The sequence below is a fragment of the Leptinotarsa decemlineata genome, unplaced genomic scaffold (assembly GCF_025532065.1).
Source record: "Leptinotarsa decemlineata unplaced genomic scaffold, Ldec_3_MD MMD2_tig00026358_RagTag_RagTag, whole genome shotgun sequence".
NCBI lineage: Eukaryota > Metazoa > Arthropoda > Insecta > Coleoptera > Chrysomelidae > Leptinotarsa > Leptinotarsa decemlineata.
In genome coordinates, this window is record NW_027412703.1 from 6084303 (window position 1) to 6106459 (window position 22157).

Below are 22157 nucleotides of genomic sequence, written 5' to 3' on the forward strand. Positions count from 1 at the left end.
TGATCAGTTTCATTTGAAAATTCAGAATTGTCGCAATAATCTCAAAATATCTCAAATATAGAATTGAAAAGTGAGAAACGACTACCAAATTCGTTGCTTATTGAAGAAACCTCTGAGAAGGAAGTGAAAAATTTGATTTTGAACTTGAAGAATAATAAGGCACCCAGATTTTATAATAAGATTTTACATAAGTACAAAAACTCTCAAATGAATGGTAAATAATATTTCAAAATCTCTATCACACCTATTTAACGTAGAATTAAGACAAGGATACTGGCCATCTTAGCTTAAAATTTCAGTGATTTCCATTAGTTCGGACTTGTCTGATATTATACAGGGTGGGGCTCCGAAAACGAAACAGATCGAATATCTTCAAAACACACGAATTCTGAAAAAAACGCAAAAACATATCGATTCGTAATCCAAGAGGGACATCTTCCTATCATAACCTCAACTGTCATACCTCTTCCCCCACCCCTCGGTGACTATCACCCAAACAATTTGAATAGGGAAAGTAGTAAGTGTGACACATCGTTAAAAAGGTAACTTCATAAGAAATTCAGTCATGTCAATTTTAGCTACCTTACTTTCGATGTTGGCGCTCTCTTGCAAGGAAAAACCTGTTCCGTATTCCAAATTATGATACTTCATTCGCAAGCTAATTTGACATAAATTCGGTGACAATGAATTATAGAGTTTTTCTAGGGAAAAAACAAGATGGCGGCTTCACAATGGCGTATCAATTCAAAATTGATAAGTGGTGGTTTTTAGGGTCGGAAATTATGAATTGTTTTTCAATGCAAAAAATCAAGATGGTGGCACCAAAATGGTTGGCGAAATTTGTTATTATGGTTCGATTTAACCCGACACCGAAAACGAATTCTTCAAAACACATGTGTTGTGAACATAATGCAAAAACACGTCAATTTTAAATCCACGGGGGACAAATCTTATCGTTACCTCAACTGTCATACTTCTCTCCCCACCCCTTATTCACTCATAACACATGGATCAATAAGTCCCGAGACTAACAATGAAAACAACATTTTTTTTACAAAATTTTTTTTTATTCATCAACATAATCTCCTTTTAGGGTGATACAATGGTTCCAACGCTTTTCCAATTTTTCAATACCATGTTTATAAAAAAATGTATCTTTCGCTTCAAAATAAGTTTCAGTTTCAGCGATGACCTCCTCATTTGAGCCAAATCTTTTTCCCTGGAGCATTTTTTTAAGATCAGCAAAGAGCCAGTAGTCACTGGGGGCTAAATCTGGTGAGTATGGGGGGTGGGGAAGCAGATCAAAGCCCAATTCGTTTAATTTTGCCATTGTTTTCATCGACCTGTGGCAAGGTGCATTGTCTTGGTGAAAAAGGATTTTTTTTCTCTGCATGTGCGGTCGTTTTTTTGCGATTTCCTCCTTCAAACGTACCAGTAAGTCAATATAATAATCACTGTTGATCGATTTACCTTTTTCGAGGTAGTCAATGAAAATCACGCCATGCGCATCCCAAAAAACTGACGCCATCACTTTACCAGCTGACTGCTGCGTTTTCGGACGTTTCGGACGGCTTTCGCCAGCTGTGCGCCACTCAGATGACTGCCGCTTTGACTCTGGAGTGTAGTGATGTATCCATGTTTCGTCCATGGTCACGTAACGATGCAAGAAATCTTTTTTGTTGAGGGTAAATAGCGATAAACAGCTTTCTGAATCATCGACTCGTTGCTGTTTTTGTTCCATCGAAAGCAATCGCGGCACCCACTTAGAAAAAACCTTTTTCATGCTCAATTTTTCATGAAGGATAGTAAATACACTTCCATATGATATCTGTGTCATCTCAGCAATCTCACGGAGCTTCACTTTACGATATTTCATTACAATTTTTGTCACTTCACTCACATTTTCCGGTGTAACAGCTTCCACAGGTCTACCCGAGCGTTCTGCGTCATTTGTGTCGGTACGACCACGTTTAAACTCGGCAAACCACCGACAAATCGTTGCTTTTGATGGACAAGAGTCCGGGTAACATTTTTCAATCCATTCTTTCGCTTGCACGGTGTTTTTACCCATTAAAAAACAATGTTTTATCAGAACACGAAACTCGGTTTTTCCATTTTTTAAACAAACTACAAAACGACTTTACTCTAACCTCGATAACTCAGCTGTTTCTGGTCCGATCGACTTAAAATTTCGACACGTTTCAAGCAAAGGTTAGTACTCTAGAAAGACGTGGTTACTGGTTTACTAAGAGCGCCATCTCTGGGTTAGTCTCGGGACTTATTGATCCATGTAGTACAGTTTGATTAGGGAAAGGGTGACACAGCATTGAAAAGGTAATTCCATAAGGAATTCAGACATGTGAGTGTTCACCACTTAACTTTTCAATTTGGCGCTGTATTGCAGGAAAAACAACTGTTTCGTGTTTCAATTCAAATTTTATTTGGAAGGTATTGTGAACAATTCACGAAAAAAGAACAAAAATTGAAAAAAAATACATGACTTAAAAATTGGTAAATTGTGCATAAATTAAACTGAGATCATTCCAAACTACATTGATTCATAGTAGAAGCTCAAAGTGTTCTCCATTCACTGTCATACATGTCTGAATTCCTTATGGAATTACCTTTTCAATGCTGTGTCACACCTTTCCCTAATCAAATTGTATGAGTGAGGTAGAGAAGTATGACAGTTAAGGTGGACGATAGGATTTGTCCCCCTTGGATTTTAAACTGACGTGTTTTTGCATTATGATCACAACACATGTATTTTGAAGAATTCGTTTTCGGTGTCGGGTTAAATCGAACCATAACTACAAATTTCATCCCCAATTTTGGAGCCGCCATCTTGATTTTTGCATTGAAAAACAATTCATATTTCCCAACCCTGAAAACTACCACTTATCAATTTTGAATCAAATCGGACCATAATTGCAAATCTTGTCCGCCATTGTGAAACCGCCATCTTGTTTTTCCCCTAGAAAAACTCCATAATGCATTGTCACCGAATTTATGTCAAATTAGCTTGCGAATGAAGTATCGTTATTTGGAATACGGAACAGTTTTTTCACCCGCAAGAGGGCGCCAAAATCGACAGTTAGGTAGCTGAAATTGACATGGCTGAATTCCTTATAAAATTACCTTTTCAACGATGTGTCACACTTAGTAACTTCCCTATTCAAATTGTTTGGGTGATAGTCACCGTGGGGTGGGGGAAGAGGTATGACAGTTGAGGTTATGATAGGATAATATTCCCCTTGGATTACAAATCGGCGTTATTCTCCCTCATCTTCCTCAAGGAAGATTGAACTCTTTAATCTTCCTCTTTGAAGATGATCACTTGGTGATCGAAACATGTGTCGATGTGTTAAAAATAACGATTCAGTGTTGGAAAAAAAACTCCAATAATATTCACCTCGACACGTGTTTCGATCACCAAGTGATCATCTTCAAGAGGAAGATTAAACTAGAAACTTCCCTAAGCTAACGCTATTTATGCTCTACAGGTATACCATACAGGTTAACCATACAGGTATACCACACTTACAGGTATACCACACCTAAATTAATTTTACAATTTGCCTTATCTATTATTTTAAAATATGTCCTTATGTAATGTTTAAATGTTATAGCTATATATAAAACAATTTTCAGCTAGGTATATAAAAAATTAATTTCACATTATTGCCTATCTAAATTTATTTTTACATCAATGAAGTGAAGAATTTGCAAGAAAAATGCTAAAAACGAAACTTGAGCATTTTCAAATTTAGGTACTATTTATTCTAGATCAGAACGAGACTCATCAGATGTATTTTTCATAACACAAAATCAGTCTAACATGAACGTTAACTGGTACAGTCAAATTTTGAATTATTATCCGGAAATAATTCACCCGATAGTACACCTCATACAATATGAATATCAACACGAAGGTTACAATTACAATTTCAGAAAATGATATCTTTCATAAAACGGTTCTGAAATCAATTGAATTTCAGTATGTAATTTTGATATATGTAAGCACTATATCAAATCAATATTCTATTTTTTGATTTTTGTTACAGGAAAATATTCTGGCATATACGACAAGAGGTAATGAGCTCTTTTTGATAACAGAAGTTCCTGAAGATGACAGGGTCGCATTACTCTCTACGATGGAACAACCATCAAAACCATATTCTAGCCGCATTTGAGGCTCTTCTACATGCGGAAAGGCTTGTGGATGTAACCTTGGTTTGTGCTGATACATCAGTGAAAGCTCATAAAGTTGTCTTGAGCGCATGTTCACCACTGTTCCAAAGAATTTTTTCCGAAACCTCTTGCAAACATCCTGTAATAGTATTGAAAGATTTCAGTGCATGGGAGGTACAATCTATCATCGATTTTATGTACAGAGGAGAGATATCCGTAGCTCACGAGCAACTAACGGATTTGATCAAAGTGGCAGAGAGCCTGGAAGTCAGAGGCTTGGCTAATCCCAATCCATCCGATGTTGATAAGGAATCCACCTCTATAACAAACAAAACGCCTACTCCATCAACATCTCCAAACGATTACGAGCGCAATTACTTGAATGGTGGTCGATATTCAAATTCCGGAACTTCAAACAGAGGTCGCAGAGACAGAAGATCACCCTTTATTCCAATTGCAGTCCAAAACAACTATGAACCTCCACTGAAACTCCCGCACATGTCGAGGTTATCTTTTCCCGAAACTCTGCTCCCTAGACAAGAAAGCCAATCGCCCCTTACCAGGAGAAAACAAGCTAGGCCCAGACGCAGATCCGGAGAATCATGTGGTGCCCAAGACCTCACAATCGGTGTCCCGAAATCAAGTTCACCAGGCGTGGAAACAGCCGAAAATCTGTGCATCAAAAAACAAGATAAAGATGACAAGAAGGAAATCAAACAAGAAAAACCCATCACACCGGAACCCGACGTAGAGAGTTCAGAAATGGATTTCAGTATGCACAGTGGAAAAGAGTACAGATCGTCACCAATCAACATGAACCCTCCCTTAACTCTGAAACAAGAAGTCGATAATCCTTCACCGTTACCCTATCCACCGATGCCATCAGTATCAGCATTGAGTATGAGTTCGCCACATAGTAAATGTGAGTATAACACGATATTTCAGAAGATTCGCTCACATTCAAATTTATTTCTTTTTTGAATTGCATTATACATCACCTTCAGGTTTGTTTACACTAGGGCACAGTTTTACAGAGTGGGCTACAAATTTTAAAGGGAAACTTCTGTTTTCAAACTAGATAGATGAAAACTGATGGCTATGTCTGAAGGTCAAATTTTATGACAATCTTAATGGTGAAAACCGCATATCGATATATGTCATACTTTCTCAGTTACAGTATGTTTTTAAAAAATGTGCAGTTTCGAAGAGTTTCTGTAGCTTTTTTCCTGTCAAAAATTTCTCGTTTCTATGGAAACATTTCTGAAGCCCTTTTTTACGTAGAATTCAATGGTGTAAAAACTTATTTATTCAAATGAGATATCAATAGTATTGATGAGAAACTTATTTTTCAATGACACACCCTGTATATTCCTGCATATTTTAATAGAGGATAAAAGTACCTTTCCAAAAATGTAGCACACTTGTTGTTTTGCTAGATCCATCTGTGAAATACAGATCTTTTGGAATTTTTCATGTAGATTTTGAAACACACACTTCAATCAAGTAGGCGATGCGACGATAAAACAGGAAACAATTCTTCAGCAGTAGCTATCAAATGTTGAGAAAACTGTCCGCCGCAGTAATTAAAACGCATAGTTTCAATAAAACTGATAACAATTTATACTATATTCATTACCAATAAATGAAACTTCAACAATAATAATAATGATAGAAGAACAAACAATGAAATATATTTCTTCGGAGAAGGTATTCGGAATGTCTACTAGCTTCTCTTACACACAGGCGACACCTTTTCTGAACGTGTTTTTGACGAATTAATTAGTTCAATAGTGAGAGAAGCTTCCAATTCGTATCTAGGGTTGGTCGGCAATTTGAAAATGAGATCTTTGATCCTTCTTCAGAGGTAAAAGTCCATAGGCTTTAGATACGGTGACCTGGCCGGCCAATGGTTGGGACTTCGGTTGGCTATCCAATTATTACTAAAATAATTTGCAGCCGAAAAATTATTGACAATTGCAGTGTTATGAAGCAAAGCCTCGTCTTGTTGAAAATATATTTTTCTAAGCTCCATTAGGGGCAATTCATCAAAAAGGGGTTCACTATTTTGCCTACATTTTTTTAAATACCTCTGAGATGTGAGAGTGTCATTTTAAATGAACAGGTCGATAATTCCACCCCTGGAAATACCTTCTGACACACTTAATTCAAATCTTCCTTCACTCCTCTGCTCCACAATAGACTGAATATTTTGTATAATAATTGTACCGTTTGGAAATGCTGGCACTGCTCAAACAAGTTCCATCTGTGCAAATAAAATTTAACGAAAAATCACGCATTTGGTTACAAATTTCCAGAAACCACTAGCAAAAAGCCATGCAGCACTCAAAATCTCCTTGTCTGAGCTCATGAATTCTTCTGGTCCTGTATGGCTAGACATGATAGATAGATAGATAAATATTTATTTCACTACGGTTTATAAAGGTACATTAGTAGCAAGTCGGTGGTACAACATGTAGATGAACATCATAACTGAACATAAAACAGTAACAGTAAATTATAAAGAAAACACATTATCAAATAAAATATACAGAAAAGTAATTGAATAAAATGTACATACAATTTCACAAAAGAAAGTAAACATAAAATAATAAACATAGTATATTATAAAAATTTTTCAAGCACTGATGTGGCAATATATTCCTCCGTACTATAAAAACTTTGTTTCATTAGATAGTCCTTGACGCGCTTTTTGAAACTTGGCAAGGGTAAACTTATCATACTAGATGGCAGAATATTATATAGATTGACATCGGGTGAGTTCTTAGAGGATTTTTGTAAATTGAGCCGGTGAGGTCTCAAAATATTAGCACCACGTGTGTTATACCCATGAAATTGGGAGTTGGTCGAAAATTTATCTATGTTCTTATGTGTTTCCAAAAGTGTCTGATATATGAAGATAGATGGTACCATCATAATGCCTAGTCTTCTGAAAAATAGCCTGCATAAATGACGGAAACCTACGTTCAAAATAATTCTAATTGCACGCTTTTGAAGCGTAAAAACTTTTCGGACATTGGAGGAATTACCCCAGAGTAGAGTTCCATAGCTGACGTGAGAATGAAAAAATGCATAATAAGCTGAAATAAGAGTCTCTATGTTAAGAAAGTTTCTCAATTGTCGAAGTAAAAATAAATATTTCGAGAGCTTCTGGTTTAATACCTCTATATGAGGTGACCAGTTCATAGCATCGTCAAGAGTGATTCCCAGTAAATTGACAGTTTTGCCCAAAGAAATATTATTATTCGTCGAGAAAATTATTTTTTGTGTTTTATCCTTATTAAGTTTCAGTAGGTTTGAATTGAACCACGATTCAACTTGTCTTTCTGCAAGTTCCACGGCTGCAAGCAGATTCTGACAATTGTTGTCAGAGCACAGGATCGATGTGTCATCTGCATAAATGACACATATGTAAGGTAATAATTCATAGAAGAGATCGTTGATATAAATTATGTTTTCTCAAATTCTTTCCAAGTTGGCGTTTTGAGATTATTTTCAACAGCTCCTAAAACAACTATTTCTTTCACCTCCTTACCTCTATTTAATTCATATAATTTTGGCCTCCAATTAGGTTGCATCGCAATCTTGGCAAAACTGTCTCTTATCTCTGGATACCTCTCGTGATACAAATTGCTTGCCGGTTCTGCATTTTCCACAGTATAAAGCAGACTATCATATCTCATTTTTCATAATTCTCACACTTTATTGCAAATGTGTTTGAAAATTGAACAAAAACCACCAATTGAAGAGCGGCTTGAGTGCTCAAATCATTATTTGACAGTCTTCAGTAAAAATTCGCATTCTGTTTTGTCGCCGCATCGTCTAAAGCCTACTTGATCAAAGTATGTGTTTCAAAGTCAAGATGAAAAAATCTAAAAGCCCTGTATTTCAAAGATGACTCCAGCAAAACATCAAGTATGATATATTTTTGGTAAGGTAATTTTAAGCTCTATTGAAATGTGCAGGAATATACAGGGTGTCTCATTTAAAATATTTTCCATCAACAACTATTGATATCTCATTTGAAAAAATAAGTTTTTCACACCCTTGAATTCTTCGTAAGAAAGTGCTATAGAAATTTTTTCATACAAACAAGAAATTTTTGACAGGAAAAAAGTTACAGCAACTTTTTGAAAAAGCACATTTTCCAAAAATATGCTGTAACTCAGAAACGATGACAGATACAGATATGCGATTTTCACCATTGAGTTTGTCATAAAATTTGACCCTCAGACATAGCCATCATTTTTAATCTATCTTGTTTTAAAACAGGACTTTCTTTTTAAAAGTGTCCAATTCGGCCCACTGTGTACAATCTGCCTTAATTGAACCCGACTTAACCTAGAACTTGGTTCAAATATTACAATCTTTCGTACAACTGAATATTGAACAGCGTTCAACGAAGTTGAGTTCTAAATACACTTCCTAGTTTGGCGGAATGTAATCGTAGACATAAAGAATATATTTTCAGTTATATGAAAAGTATGCACTATTAATTATTTAATGATGAACTCTTATCGTAGCCAAAAGAGCAAATGCATGAAAATGCGGAGTGACTCTGACAGAACACAAAATTGTCTGATGTTTCCAGGTTTATTAACCATGGCCTGCAGGTTTTTATACCTGTAGTTTTCGTCTGTTACTGCGGCATACATTATCGAAAGCGATGCGGTAATAGTCGAAGTGATGGCGCAAACTCAAAATGGTTCTGGTGCATTTGTTTCAATGGACTTGTATCTCTCGTACCTGATTGCTCCTACTCTGCATTACTTGGTTTGGCTTGTTAAATAACATGCGAATGTTTCAAGACTGATATATTCTCATTTTTTTCAACACAATCATTGAGTAATCATAGTAATAATCATTGAGGAATATGTGGGGTAAAATAATAGGCCAACAATATTATAATATTTGTAGGCTGATATTATAGGTCCTTCATCATTAGACTCAACACCTAACAGAATAGTGTAAACTTCATTCTTATTCATGAAATTTTGAAAATTTGAATTCAAAAACTGTCAACATCAGGCCTGGAGTTGCTATTAGTGATATCGCCAAAAAAATTGTTGATTTTTTTTGCAGTAATTGACTTCCGACCTTTTTTATTATGAACCTCCAGCTTAGATACTTCCTTTCAATAACATTTACTTTTTGATAAGCGATAGTTGAGCGAAATTCTTCTCGAAATTCACCGTACGATTTGTGAAATTCCTCAACTCTTTGTAATATACCCAGTGATGAAAAGACTCATTTTTTCAATTCTCGAAGTTTGAATATGAGTTCGAGGTTACCTCCAATCCAAGATATTTTGCCAGTTCTGACCAGTGAATGTTCATCGAAATGTTCAGGAACTAACTTTTGAATATGCCGACTACAGCTGTAACCACTTTCTTCAGCCTTAGAGCAGAATACCTCAGTTGGTATCAGAAACCTCACACCCCACAGTTGACGAGGGTTTTGAAAACCTGGTTGGTGAGTCATGGTGAACTTCTTGGTTTCCGAGTTCAGCCCCGTTAGATTGAAAAACGCGAAGTTCAACTACATTAATGAACTACTTTCGATGGCTCCTCCCATCATGAATCATTGATCGCATCAAACAAAAGTGGGACGTCGAACTCCTGGTGGCTATACAGATTCCAGCCAGTACTACCCTAATAGTTAACTGAATCAGTGCTACGATCTTCATTCGAGATTGAAGGCCATCGTACTTTGGAACTGTATCCTAATGTTTCGCCAGCACGAGTGGCTGGCTTCTTCACAAGTTTATTCATTTTGATGATTCACTGATGACTGGTGATTCCCCGCCCCCCATGCCCCCTCCTCAATTGAGTGCCCTGAGTTGAAATCTTCCCCATACGGTCAATGTGTGCAAAACATCCTATCTCGTCCATTCACCCCTGCTCCTCCGAAGCGGTCATCAACTTACTGATGGGCACTTCAGCAAGATTGACATCTGACCTCTTGTGGTCGAAAATCAACCTTAAGGTGCTTTAACTTTCTAATTCGGTTGCTTTGTTTCATCATGACTTTCCTACCTGAATTTTTGCATGGGGTCCCTCAAAAACTAACCGGACACAATTGTCTTTTTATCGCGAGCGAGTGTTGGTTCCTATTGTATTTAAAATGAAATGAATCTGAATCTGGTTATAAAAATGTATACTTATCGAAGCCGCCTGACAACGATTCTCGGGGGTGGTCTTTGGTTCTGCTTCGTTGGCTTCCTATGGGGTCATCCCTATTTAGAGCGTTATGTAGGACGCTTAGCGCTGGATTATCGTGCGCTCGAATTCTCTCAAACGTGTCCTCTGCATGTTTTCTCATGTATACGTCTACATAGTGTATGTTCAGGTCTAGATCCCGGAATATGTACCTATTCGGTACATATCTTGGTGCGTTTACGGCGGCCCTTACGCACGCGTGGATCTGTCTTCTGTTTGTCGCTGTGCACTGGCCCCGGGCAGTGCAGGCATACAGGATTATCGGTAATATTACGGTCTTTATTATCAGCATCTTCACTTTCAGTTCCATTTTGCTTCTTCGGCCTATTATTGGTAATAATGGTATTCTCTGTCGTACGTGAGACCTGAACGTTAATCTTTCGTCTAGTTTGACCCCCCAAGTATCTAGCTTCATTGGTCCACGGACTTCGTCTTGTCCGTTGAAGATGACGTTTCTTTCCGGGTGTATCATCCTCCGGGTGAACAGTATTGCCTGACTCTTGTCAGGGTGGTGATTTCTAGTTCGTAGGTTGTATTTATGTTGACTCAGGTAGCCCGCCTTTCTTGTTGATGCGTTGCTATTGGCCGAAGTGCTATTACCTGTTGATGACGTGACATTGCATTGCACTGTTGCCACCTTAGCATTTTTGAGTATGGGATTCCAAATCCAAACGTTAGGATACAGTTTCAGACTACGACGACCCGGATGAAGATCGTTGCACTGAAAATCTCGGTTGTGAAAGCCTTAACCAACTTATAGTTGACTGAATATTATCGAGAAGGATTTTCTGGCTTGAATGTTCCCAACATCGAATAAAGCTTTCAATAGTCTCATCCAATATTTTTCAGTTGCTGTTTAATGAATGTTCTCATCATTCCTTTTACTGACGTTTCAGAAAAGCTGATGAAAAACTGATACATATATCAAAAATTCATTGCATGTTCCCCTGCACTCAACTTTTTTATTCTCCACTTCAACTTATACATTTTTCAGTTTTCGGGTTAGACTCACCTTTGGGGCTATTTCCAACGGGACTAGATGGCTGCAGGAATCCTTTATTTGATATGCCGAATCCTAGGACGACACCTGATTCCGATATGTTCGTTAAAAAGAAAAGTAAGTTCTCGTATCCATAATTTTCTCTTAGGAAAAATGCAATGTTTCTTATCTGATGTATCTACAGAAAATACTTGTTTAATATAATCATATAAGTGATACTTTGCTTAAAAAAAATAATTCAATTCGAAAGATAGTTCGAACATAGTTCGAACATTGGAAAGTGATCATTCAAGGGTTAGGGAAATAATCTATTCGTGAGTTTTTTTTATCGACGAGATGCCTCATTTAAAATTCTCATTGTCTTTGGTCTGATTTCGAAAATTCCGATATTCATTCAAGTATTTGGGTTGAAATATTTGAAAACTGAATTATTTGGACAATATGGACCTAATTTTTGGACCTAATTTTGGTATACAGTGTCATCCCCAAAGTATGCATCATATGGGAAACTTATTTATTGAAGGGTTTTCGACAAAAATTCATTTTTGATAAAAGTTTGTGCATCACTTAAAACTAACCATGTACCAACAAAATACAGTAAAACACACGTAATATACGAGGAGCCTTCAAATATTCGATTTTGAGACAGGAATAAAGTACTCCTATTTTGAAAAATCTCGGGAAATGTTATTCAAAAAAGTTGTTCAGCAATAAAAAATACATCAAGATTTGAAGTCATGGCCATCCAAGCGAAGTTGTATTTTTTTACTCATTTTTTTTCAAATGGGGGCTACGAAAACAAATATTTGCTAAAACGATAAAAATAACATCCTGTATACGACGGTTCATTTGAAAAGCCTGTAACATTACGAGTTACACAATTATGGTGTTAACCACAGTCAATTTTTTTGAAGAGTAAAATAATTTTCAGTTTTTGATGTAAAGTTTTTTTATTTTTTGTTAATACCGAAAATTACTCAAAATTATACTATATTGTAACAAGAGCTTAATACTCAATAATATCAAATCACAAAACATTAAAATAAAATAGATATTTCGGAACAAACTCATTGATTTTCTGGAAATTTTCTTGTCCATAATAGTTCTCCAAAATAATCTCCAGAAAATCAATGGATTCGTTCCAAAATACCTATTTTCAAATTGATGTTTTGTGATTTGATATTATTGAATATTAAGTTCTTGTTACAATACAGTACAATTTTGAGTAATTTTCTGTGTTAACAAGAAATAAAAATAACTTTGCACCAAAAACTTTGAAAATTATTTCACCCTTCAACAAAAATTGACCGTGGTTAACACCATAGTTGTGTAATTTGTAATATTGCAGGCTTTCGAAGTAAACCGTCGTATACAGGATGATGTTTATTCATCAAACAATCCTTAATAAATAAGTTTCCTATATGGTGCATACTTTGGAGATGACACTGTATACCAATTCCACTTCCAAATAGATTCATGAATTCCTCACACTGATCAACATACCAACAGATGTGCTGGAATGTCTTTGAAGTATTACTGAGGTTTGGATGAGTATTCACGATAAGAGCTGATCATTATTGAGCGTATTGTGAATCTCGAGTTTTTATTCAATATCGCCGGGAAATTGACTGTTTTTCTAGAATATGCAAAGTAAATAAAGAAAACAGATCACTGGTCGTAAACAGCGCACCCATAAGTGATTTTATTAGTTCATTTAAAAAAGAAATAGAAAGCAACGTGTTGTGATAAATGATAGTCAGCCGGATAATATGAGTGTACGTCGTGGAGCCCCGCACATCTGACTTTTCCACTGTTCTTAAGTTATTCAACATTCATACATATGCAGACGACACTAACTTGTATTACTCCGATAAAGTCAATCAGCTTATTGATCACGAAACATCGCTCAACAATGACATAAATTATCTTGTTCAGATTTCGCACGAAACTGTCTAAACCCTAATCTTAATCTTAATTAATTTTTGGACTATTACAATATTTTCACATTTTCTCATTTTACACTATATGCAGATGTCACATCACTGGTTATATCAGATAAAATAGATTAAACTCTACAAACCAAAGGTAACTTAATGCTGCAAAAATTAAAACACCTGTATACTCTCTACATTTGAATAATCAAAAAACACGTTTGATAATAGTTCATGCTAGACAATAAGAAATTGCCCAGTTTCAACTTTAGAATTGAAGATGATGAAATTTCTCCGTGCTCTGCGGTGAAGTTTTCAGGTGTACACTTGGATGAATTTCTCAGCTGGAAAACTCATTGTGGAACAGTTGTATCAAAATTGAACTCCATGAATTTTCTTCTGAGAAACATTCGTAATATTTTATACCAGAAACAGCTGATTATGCTGTATCATGCTCAAGTCGAATCGCGTCTTCGGTATGGTAATACATCTGGGGAGCTTCATACAGAAAAATATCATAAGATGTATAGCAGGAGTCTCTCTCAAGAAATACAAGATGTAAAAGCATTTTTTAAATGTTGAAATGTTAACATTTACATGCCTGTATATATTCGAATTATGTGTTTTTGCATATAATAACTGTAACTGTTTCATAAGAAATGAAAATGTGCATTCTATTGATACCAGGTGCAGGACGGACTTTCATATGCCATATTGTAAAAATGCACTGACTTACAGTTCCCCCAATGTAATAGGTCTCAGATTATTTAAAATGCTACCACTTGAACTAAAAAACTCTAGTATTATCCTCAGCTTCAAAATTACACTTAAGTCTCTTCTACTAGAGAAAACCTATTACTCCCTTCAGGAAATGATTGAAAAATAAAATGAAAAATTCAATGAATGTGTTACTCTTAGTGAAATGTTTTATTTTCAGTTTCATTTTTAAGCTCTTTTCTGATTAATCCTACACAATGTACCTTTTTGATTGTCTCACAGGATAATGAGAAGTATTATTATTATTATCATAATTACTATTATTTCCCACCGTAGTGTGCGCTGATCAGGCCCTATCCCCCTAAGCCCCGATACATTCGGGAGGGCGCGCCAGCATTATCAACCAATGACCACTCCCCACACCGCGGGATAAGTGATCATTGGGTCCGAGAATCATATGCCCTGAGCAAGCGCAGTGAGCCAAGAATGACAGCCTTATGCATCTGTTCGGCTAAGATTTCTGCCATAATGCGGCAAGCCGGTATAATTTTAAGATTCGAGAGTAGAGAGGGTATCATTCCACCAAGGACTCCAATAATCAGAACAACCATCTTGACAGAGTGATCTGGATAGAGTCTGCGGAGTTCGTAGAGAAAATTTCGATATTTCATCCGTTTTTCCTTCTCTATTCAGACGATATTTGTCTCGCCAGGAGCTGAAAACTCCACGACAAATGGCATTTTGTGGTCGTGAAGGCTTATCAGCTTGTATGAGCTTGAGGCACTTATTGTTCCCCACAACGGATATAATATCCCCCGTAGCGTAAGGCAACACCGGTGTCTCGTCAATACGGTAAGAATGTCGTAGATGGTAATATATCACTCTTAGGACCGCGTTATGTCGATGGATATATGCCGAGACCGCATATGCTGGACATGCTGATAGCAAATGCATTACGGTCTTGGGCACCTCGCGGCAGGGCCCTGCACCTTGTGTCAGGAACCTCTATACCCATCACGCGACTGCGGTAGACTAAGGTGTTGAAGACACCATCCTGGCAAACCATGTTGACTTCAGCCCACTCGACCTGAGAAAAGCGAACGTCAGGCGCTTTGATAAGCCATGATCTTCAATGTTATTGAAGAAGACCCCATCTGTTAAAAAAAAAAACTGTACCAGTACTACAGTATCTGTAGACAGTACCATTCTGTCATGTAGACACTTCAAACTCAAAGGTCGACAGCCTTCCTGTTGTCGGGGAAAGTACAACCGTGGAATGGACGATTTGGGATGCAAACTCCTATTGAGATGTAGCATTTTTCGAGTCTTTACATCAAGTTGATACAACTCCTTCCTTATTATTATTATTAAGATGAAGAAGTAGAAATCCAAAAGATTTCTTTCCCAACACCTCATGATATTTTCAATGATATTTCTGAAAATTTTGACTCGTATCCATTGCAAAGTGGTCACTATGCGATGACCTTCGCAAACCAATTCATATAATCACGAACTACTTTGAATAACATTCGACTCCATAAAATGCTGAATCATCTCAAGGATAAACAAATTGAGCCTGAGTCAATGTCACCATAGGAATTGGATTATTACTGAATAACTGAAAATATAATAATTTTCCATTGATAGCACAAAAAAATTTTTATAATGATTTTTTTTTTCATTCACGTGTGTTTGATTTATGTTTGAAATTTTCAGTGGGAAGACCAAAAGGCCAACATTCCGCCCCACGAGGAGGTCCTCCTAGATCTTGGACGAACGCAGAACTAACTGAAGCTCTCCAACATGTGTGGAATAAAAAGATGACCACCAGCCAAGCGTCCAGGATATTCGGTATTCCTTACAACTCCCTTCTCATGTACGTTCGAGGAAAATATGGAAAAAGCCTCAAATTGGAGCAGCTACGAAAAGACTGTATAGGTGGACCCACTCCTTCAATGGATATTCTCAACATGTCGGGAGGGAACAATAACAATAATGCTTGCAAAACAGAAAGGGAAGTTGACCAAATCCAACCAAATACGAGGCCGCCTAGCACTGAAGATCAGCCTCATCCCCAACCCCCGTTTTCAATCCTTTTGCACACAGTTTCTACCCAGATTTTGGTACGGGTTTTCCCATACCAGTGAGTATGATCCACCTGTTGCCTCAAAGTGAGAAAAGTAGAGAGCATTACAGTCAACAACAGCATCAGCCAATGGAAGAAGACTGTAAGCAACGAACGAAAGAAATGGACGAAGAACAGGATGTATTCCGGCCACCCTCCCTGTCTATCGAAGATAGAAGAGAGTTAGTACAACAAAATGGTCAAAACTGAATTGAATGTACTGTTGTCGGATTGTAGATAAGTACGATTTGATGGAAAAGGCAAACTGGTTCTCTAATCTGGAATAGAACTGAAAAAGTCGGATATTTAACCCTCAGTTCACCACAAGGTCTCCTGCAAATGAAATGTATTATTCTGTATATTTCTCAGATACCTTTCATTCAAAATATTAAAGAAATACACATTTCTTTTAATATTTGGATGTTGAAATCATCGCCATCTTTCAATTTGTGATGTTATAGTTTTGGATATTTTTTCAGAAAAGCTATTAAACGAAACAAAAATTGCCAATGTACAATATAACTAACAAATTTCAATAGCAAGTGATTATACTTTTCAAAAATCTATTGCTTTCCAAGTATACCAAAGCTTTCATGTATTTTCTAAAAAACTGAATTGAATATATCCATCAAGCTGGATGTCGAGTTTACGACTCTAACTGATCTTCCTGTAAAATTAATTCCAGGAGCGAGTCTACAGAAGAAATGGATGTCGAGTCTATGACTCCAACTGACCTCCCTGTTAATTTAGTTCAGGATCGAGTCTATAGAAGAGATGGATGTCAAGTCTACGACTCCAATTGACCTCCCTGTAAATTTAGTTCAGGATCGAGTCTACAGAGGAGATGGATGTCGAGTTTACGACTCCAACGGACCTCACTCTAAATTACGTTCAAGAGCGAGTCTACAGAGGAGATGGATGTCGAGTTTACGACTCCAACTGATCTTCCTGTAAAATTTAATCCAGGAGCGAGTCTACAGAGGACATGGATGTCGAGTTTTACGACTTCAACTGACCTCCCTGTAAATTTAGTTCAGAATCGAGTCTACAGAGGAGATGGATGTCGAGCTTACGACTACAACTGACCTCCCTGTAAACTCAGATCAGGAGCGAGTCTACAGAGGAGACGGATGTCGAGTTTACGACTCCAACTGACCTCCCTGTAAATTTAGTTCGGGGTTAAGTCTGCAGAGGAGATGGATGTCGAGTTTACGACCCCAACTGATCTTCCTGTAAAATTTAATCCAGTAGCGAGTCTACAGAGGACATGGATGTCGAGTTTACGACTCCAACTGACCTCCCTGTAAATTTAGTTCAGGAGCGAGAGCTGCGGCGAACGCAGAATCTGTCTCAGGTGGGGGAACTAACCTCCCATGAGCAGGTTAGCAAACGTTTGCGCTCAAGTGAGGTTTCACGAAAACCAGGGGCGAAAAAGCCCTGCAAGGCTGAATCTAAGGCATCGTCAGGCGTAGCTGACGTGCAAAAACCCTCATATGGGAAGGTTGTCGTGGGTATCAAGGTGGGAATTTTGCAACTTGACTATCCGACTACCTCAAAAGACTCAATTCGTACCCCGCTGGGGTCCGAATTAGGTCTTTTGAGTTCGGCAGAGCCGTACACTTACCATCTGACCTGAAAGACCACTCACCACACAAACCAATCGTCTTCGTTGAGAAGCTGGGTTTGTTTGGCCAAGTGAGAATAGGTGTCATCCACAATAAACCCTTGCGGGTTGCGGTGGAGGGTCGAATAGATCCACTCACTTTGGATCTAACCTATGTCCATCAATGTTGGAGGAATAAAAATAGAATTGAAGAAAGTACAGAAATAGCATTTTTCCTGAATTTTCTTCACATCTACCTAAATCAATTTCAGTTATCCATATTGGGACATGACAGATCATGTCTTCACTACTGAACTGTATTTCCCAAGTAATTTCATTCTTGTGGATCATTTGAGGCTTTATTGATTTCTTCCGTAGACTGATTGTTTTTTATTCCGTTATGATTCCAGATTTTCATGCCAGTTTGTACCGTCCAATTAACACTATAGGGGCAATATTAGAACTAGATTTACTAAAATATATGAAAATATGATGAAAAGCGTCGTTATTATTTATGTATTAATTGCGTTTGTGAAACCACCTGATGTGGTATTGTTGTTTAATGTTTATTGATTAGTGTAAGCTGTTGTGCTTCCTGTTTTCAAATTATTTTTCCGGTATAGAAAGAAAGTTTACCAAATTCCGAAGTGAGGCAGGAAATGTACATATACTCGTCAGAAACTATTTCTTCACTCGGAATTTATTCATAATAAGACTGATATATCATATTGCCAACGTTCCAACATTATATAACACAGTTTTTCTTTGACTAATACCATTTTATATACAGTTCCTGAAATATACAGATTTTTTACCAAATATTTACTCAATATTCTATATACAAAGGTTTTTGTTCGTCGTTCTTTCTTGCCTGCTTGTTCAGTAGAATTTCTAAGAAAACTTTTTCGGAAAAATTCGTATACTGAACCAGCAGTCCGGTATTATTTTTCAGCTGCGATACTAGTGATTTTTTATAAACAGTTTGTACAGTATACAGATTATATTTAACTACAGTATTAAGTTCAACAAATGTATTTTTGATCTCGCGAGATCCCCGGTTTTTCAGTATTTTTATATCCCCAATACAAACTAATAGTTACAGATAATATAAACTTTTTATAATACTTACAGATGAAATATATAACGATAATTATACAGTTGGAACTGACTGAAGATTTTGTTGAATTTTAAAACTGATAATTTTTCAATGTGATGATTTATGCTGATGCTATCAGAAATTTTTCTATTTTTGAATATTTGGCAAAATGATTCAAGAAAAATGGTCTAGATTATTGTACGAAAATTTGCCGGATTTCTATAAGCCTCTAGGACTCTCGATATAAGAAATTTCTGTACATAATTCTGTGTTGACTATGTGTATGTTGAGAAATTCAAAATTAAATTAATAAAATATGTTTGCCCTAAAAGAGTAACTTTGTGAAATATGTTGCATAGAAAATTTGTGAAAGTTATGATTTTGTGCGAATATATAAAATATATGTATACGGTCAACAATGTACAAATAAATTTTCTCATAATTTGGCTGCAAGTTCTAGAAAATTATCACTTCTAAAGAATATTAGTGAAGTGAAAGTTATGTGATATATTTTTTCCGAACTGTCAACATTTAAGTAATTGTTAGTTCTAGAAAAACATCTTCTGAAACATTTTTATCAGATTAAACAGTTGCATCTGTGATAGAAATATTTCAGAAAAAACACGTCTGTTTATTATTTCACATATAAATACAATATACTTAGTTTTGAATTTTCAATACATCTAAGCAGGGTATTAGTGAGTTCAAAACTTGCAGTTTGAAATTAAATCAGAGTTACAATACAAAGTTCAAGACACATCATTAGAATAACGATCATTTTGATATTTTCTGAAATTCAAATTATTTTTTAGCATTAGAAGAACTTTTAATGCGACGAAAACATTATAACTCTCCCTATACAAATGAAATATTATGTTGGTAAAATAGTTATCAGTACTTTTCACTAATTTATCCATAAAAAATATAATTTTAAAATGTGATAACAGCTACTCAAAGATGAGTAGCCATTCGTTAGACTCTAGAATTAGATTTGGATTTGCCACGCATTCACTAGGTGAAGAATATATGGCACTTCTTTTAGTAAGTGAGATTTATATGTTACCACTTTTTGTTTCCTTATACTGTATATTTATTGTATTTTTCTCTATGTTTCTCAGTTTATCATCTTGTGATGTTATATTATTTTATTGTACAAATAGTTTTCTCTACTCAAAAATGTATGGTTGTGCACATGGTATTATTTTTATGAGCTGCTTTTATTTAAGACAAGCTTAATGTGTTCCTTTCAAAATAGTATTTATGAATAACACAAAATGTATTCTCTAACTGACATCTACCTCTATACCACTTTAAATTTTATAAGATCCCATTCTTCCTACACGAATACAATTACTGGAAGACAATCATTAGATTCATCGTCATTGTTTGTCACAAAATAAAGCAGAACGTCAGTTGTTTTTGATGAATACATTTTCTGTTTGAATAAGTTTTAATTTACAGATAAACTATTGATGGTGCTGGTTCAATAATATTAAGTTGTATATATTTCAGTACAACACACTGACATTCCTAAAAAGTATTATTAGTTTAATTTTTCCCACGTAGTTAATTATTCTCAGTTCCTCTTCATTTTAACTCTATGGCACATTTTCAGAATACATAACCACATTTGTCAGTCGACACAAAAGTAATATGTTTCTCATTATGATTGATTCAATTTGAAAACCTTTATTTCACTCAGTACAAACTGGGTCGTATTTTACAGTGAACAAATGAATATTTTTTGAATCTGACTGACTCATTCACATTGATTTACATTTGTCTTGCACAAGCACAACCTAGACAATATAAATGGATAAATATTCTATAAGTGCAGGGTATGAATTTTGAACAGAGACAGTACCAAAAATACTCATATTGTAATTTTTATTTCTGTCATGTAAGTGCAATAAATTTGTATATCTCTTGTTAGTTCTATCAATTGAACTTAGAAATTTGTATAATAAAATTTGGAATTTTTCGGAATTCTCAGAAAATGGAACGTAACCTCTGGCATAATTGTGTATAAAAATTTAATGTTGCAATCTTGTATATTGGTGCAATCACTGTAAAAAATCGATAGGTAATAAAACAGATAAGGAATAAACTTTAAGAATTTGACACCTCGTACATCTTATATGATTCTTGGTTTCAATTTTAGGAATAATTTGGACAAATTGAGAAACAGGGTAATTATTAACAATATTTTTATCCGTTTTGAGATGAATCACAATGTTATAAAAGTATACCACAAGGACGGAATACCTAGTATACAAAAATAATCAGCCATTCATGGCAATAACTGTTTTCGCAAAGTACGAGGTGTGATAAAAGTGCAACATACGCACTTCAATAATAATAAAAAAATGTATTATAAATAGGAACAAGAAATATATATTATAGATATTTGATATTTAGGTAGGCTTAGTTTTTGGAAATGTTGAATAAAACTAATGAAGCTTCGTGTAAAATTGTTTCATTTACCATGTCACTTCCGAAGGTGGGAGAATTAACTGCACCTGCTTCTTTTTCTTGATACAACCCATGAAAAAATAGTCAAGTGGAAGAATCTACTAGATAAGGAAAATAATCAAATCGAAGAATTGGACAATATTACAAACACGAATTCATTCATTCACTTCAAATTTAATAATTTACAATATTATAAAATCACAGAAAAATACGCAAAATGAACGTAACTCAGAAGATAAGCAGGCAGTTGAATACATTTCAGAAAACTATAATATCAACAAAAACCATATTGAACTATTCAGGCTTGGAAAACTCAATGCACCAAAATTAGGCTCATTACAGTTATTCTGAGCTCTCCAGAAGACGTTAAACTTGTTTTGAAAAATAAATCAACAAAAATCCCAGGAAAAAAATTATCCGGAGACTAAACCAAAGCTCAAGAATATTTTATTATTAGTCAGTGGGCTATGCTTGAAGACTGGCAGTAAACAAATCTAAAGAAATGAACTTTAAACGTTCAAGCCAGTCTCGGATGTACCTACACAGTAGGTTGAATGGACTGACGCCTATCAGAAAACAACTACTCCCCCACGAACGGCGTTGGATTATATCCGACAGGCGTCAGTGCAGGAATATTCACAGTCTCATCAACTTTGCTGGAATCCGAAGAATTTGATGAAGAACTGCTGCTTTCCTTGTCAGGAACCTGTGATTCACATTTTTCCAGTCTTTCTTCTTTTTGAATCGCGGAGTGATTTCAAATTAGATAACCGTTTGTTGGTTTGT

The 22157-nt window shown here is 35.8% G+C and overlaps 1 protein-coding gene across 1 annotated transcript in view; it reads left to right on the plus strand.

Moving 5' to 3' along the window:
- Window positions 1-21364, plus strand: part of lov (BTB/POZ domain-containing jim lovell protein) — a 41292-nt gene extending 19928 nt beyond the window's left edge. Inside the window, 4 exon segments of the mRNA XM_074184740.1 lie at window positions 4065-5113; window positions 11422-11544; window positions 15792-16150; window positions 16153-21364. Coding sequence (XP_074040841.1) covers window positions 4129-5113; window positions 11422-11544; window positions 15792-16150; window positions 16153-16410 — 1725 coding nt within the window. The 5' untranslated portion in view covers window positions 4065-4128 and the 3' untranslated portion in view covers window positions 16411-21364.
- The last annotated feature ends 793 nt before the right edge of the window (window positions 21365-22157 follow it).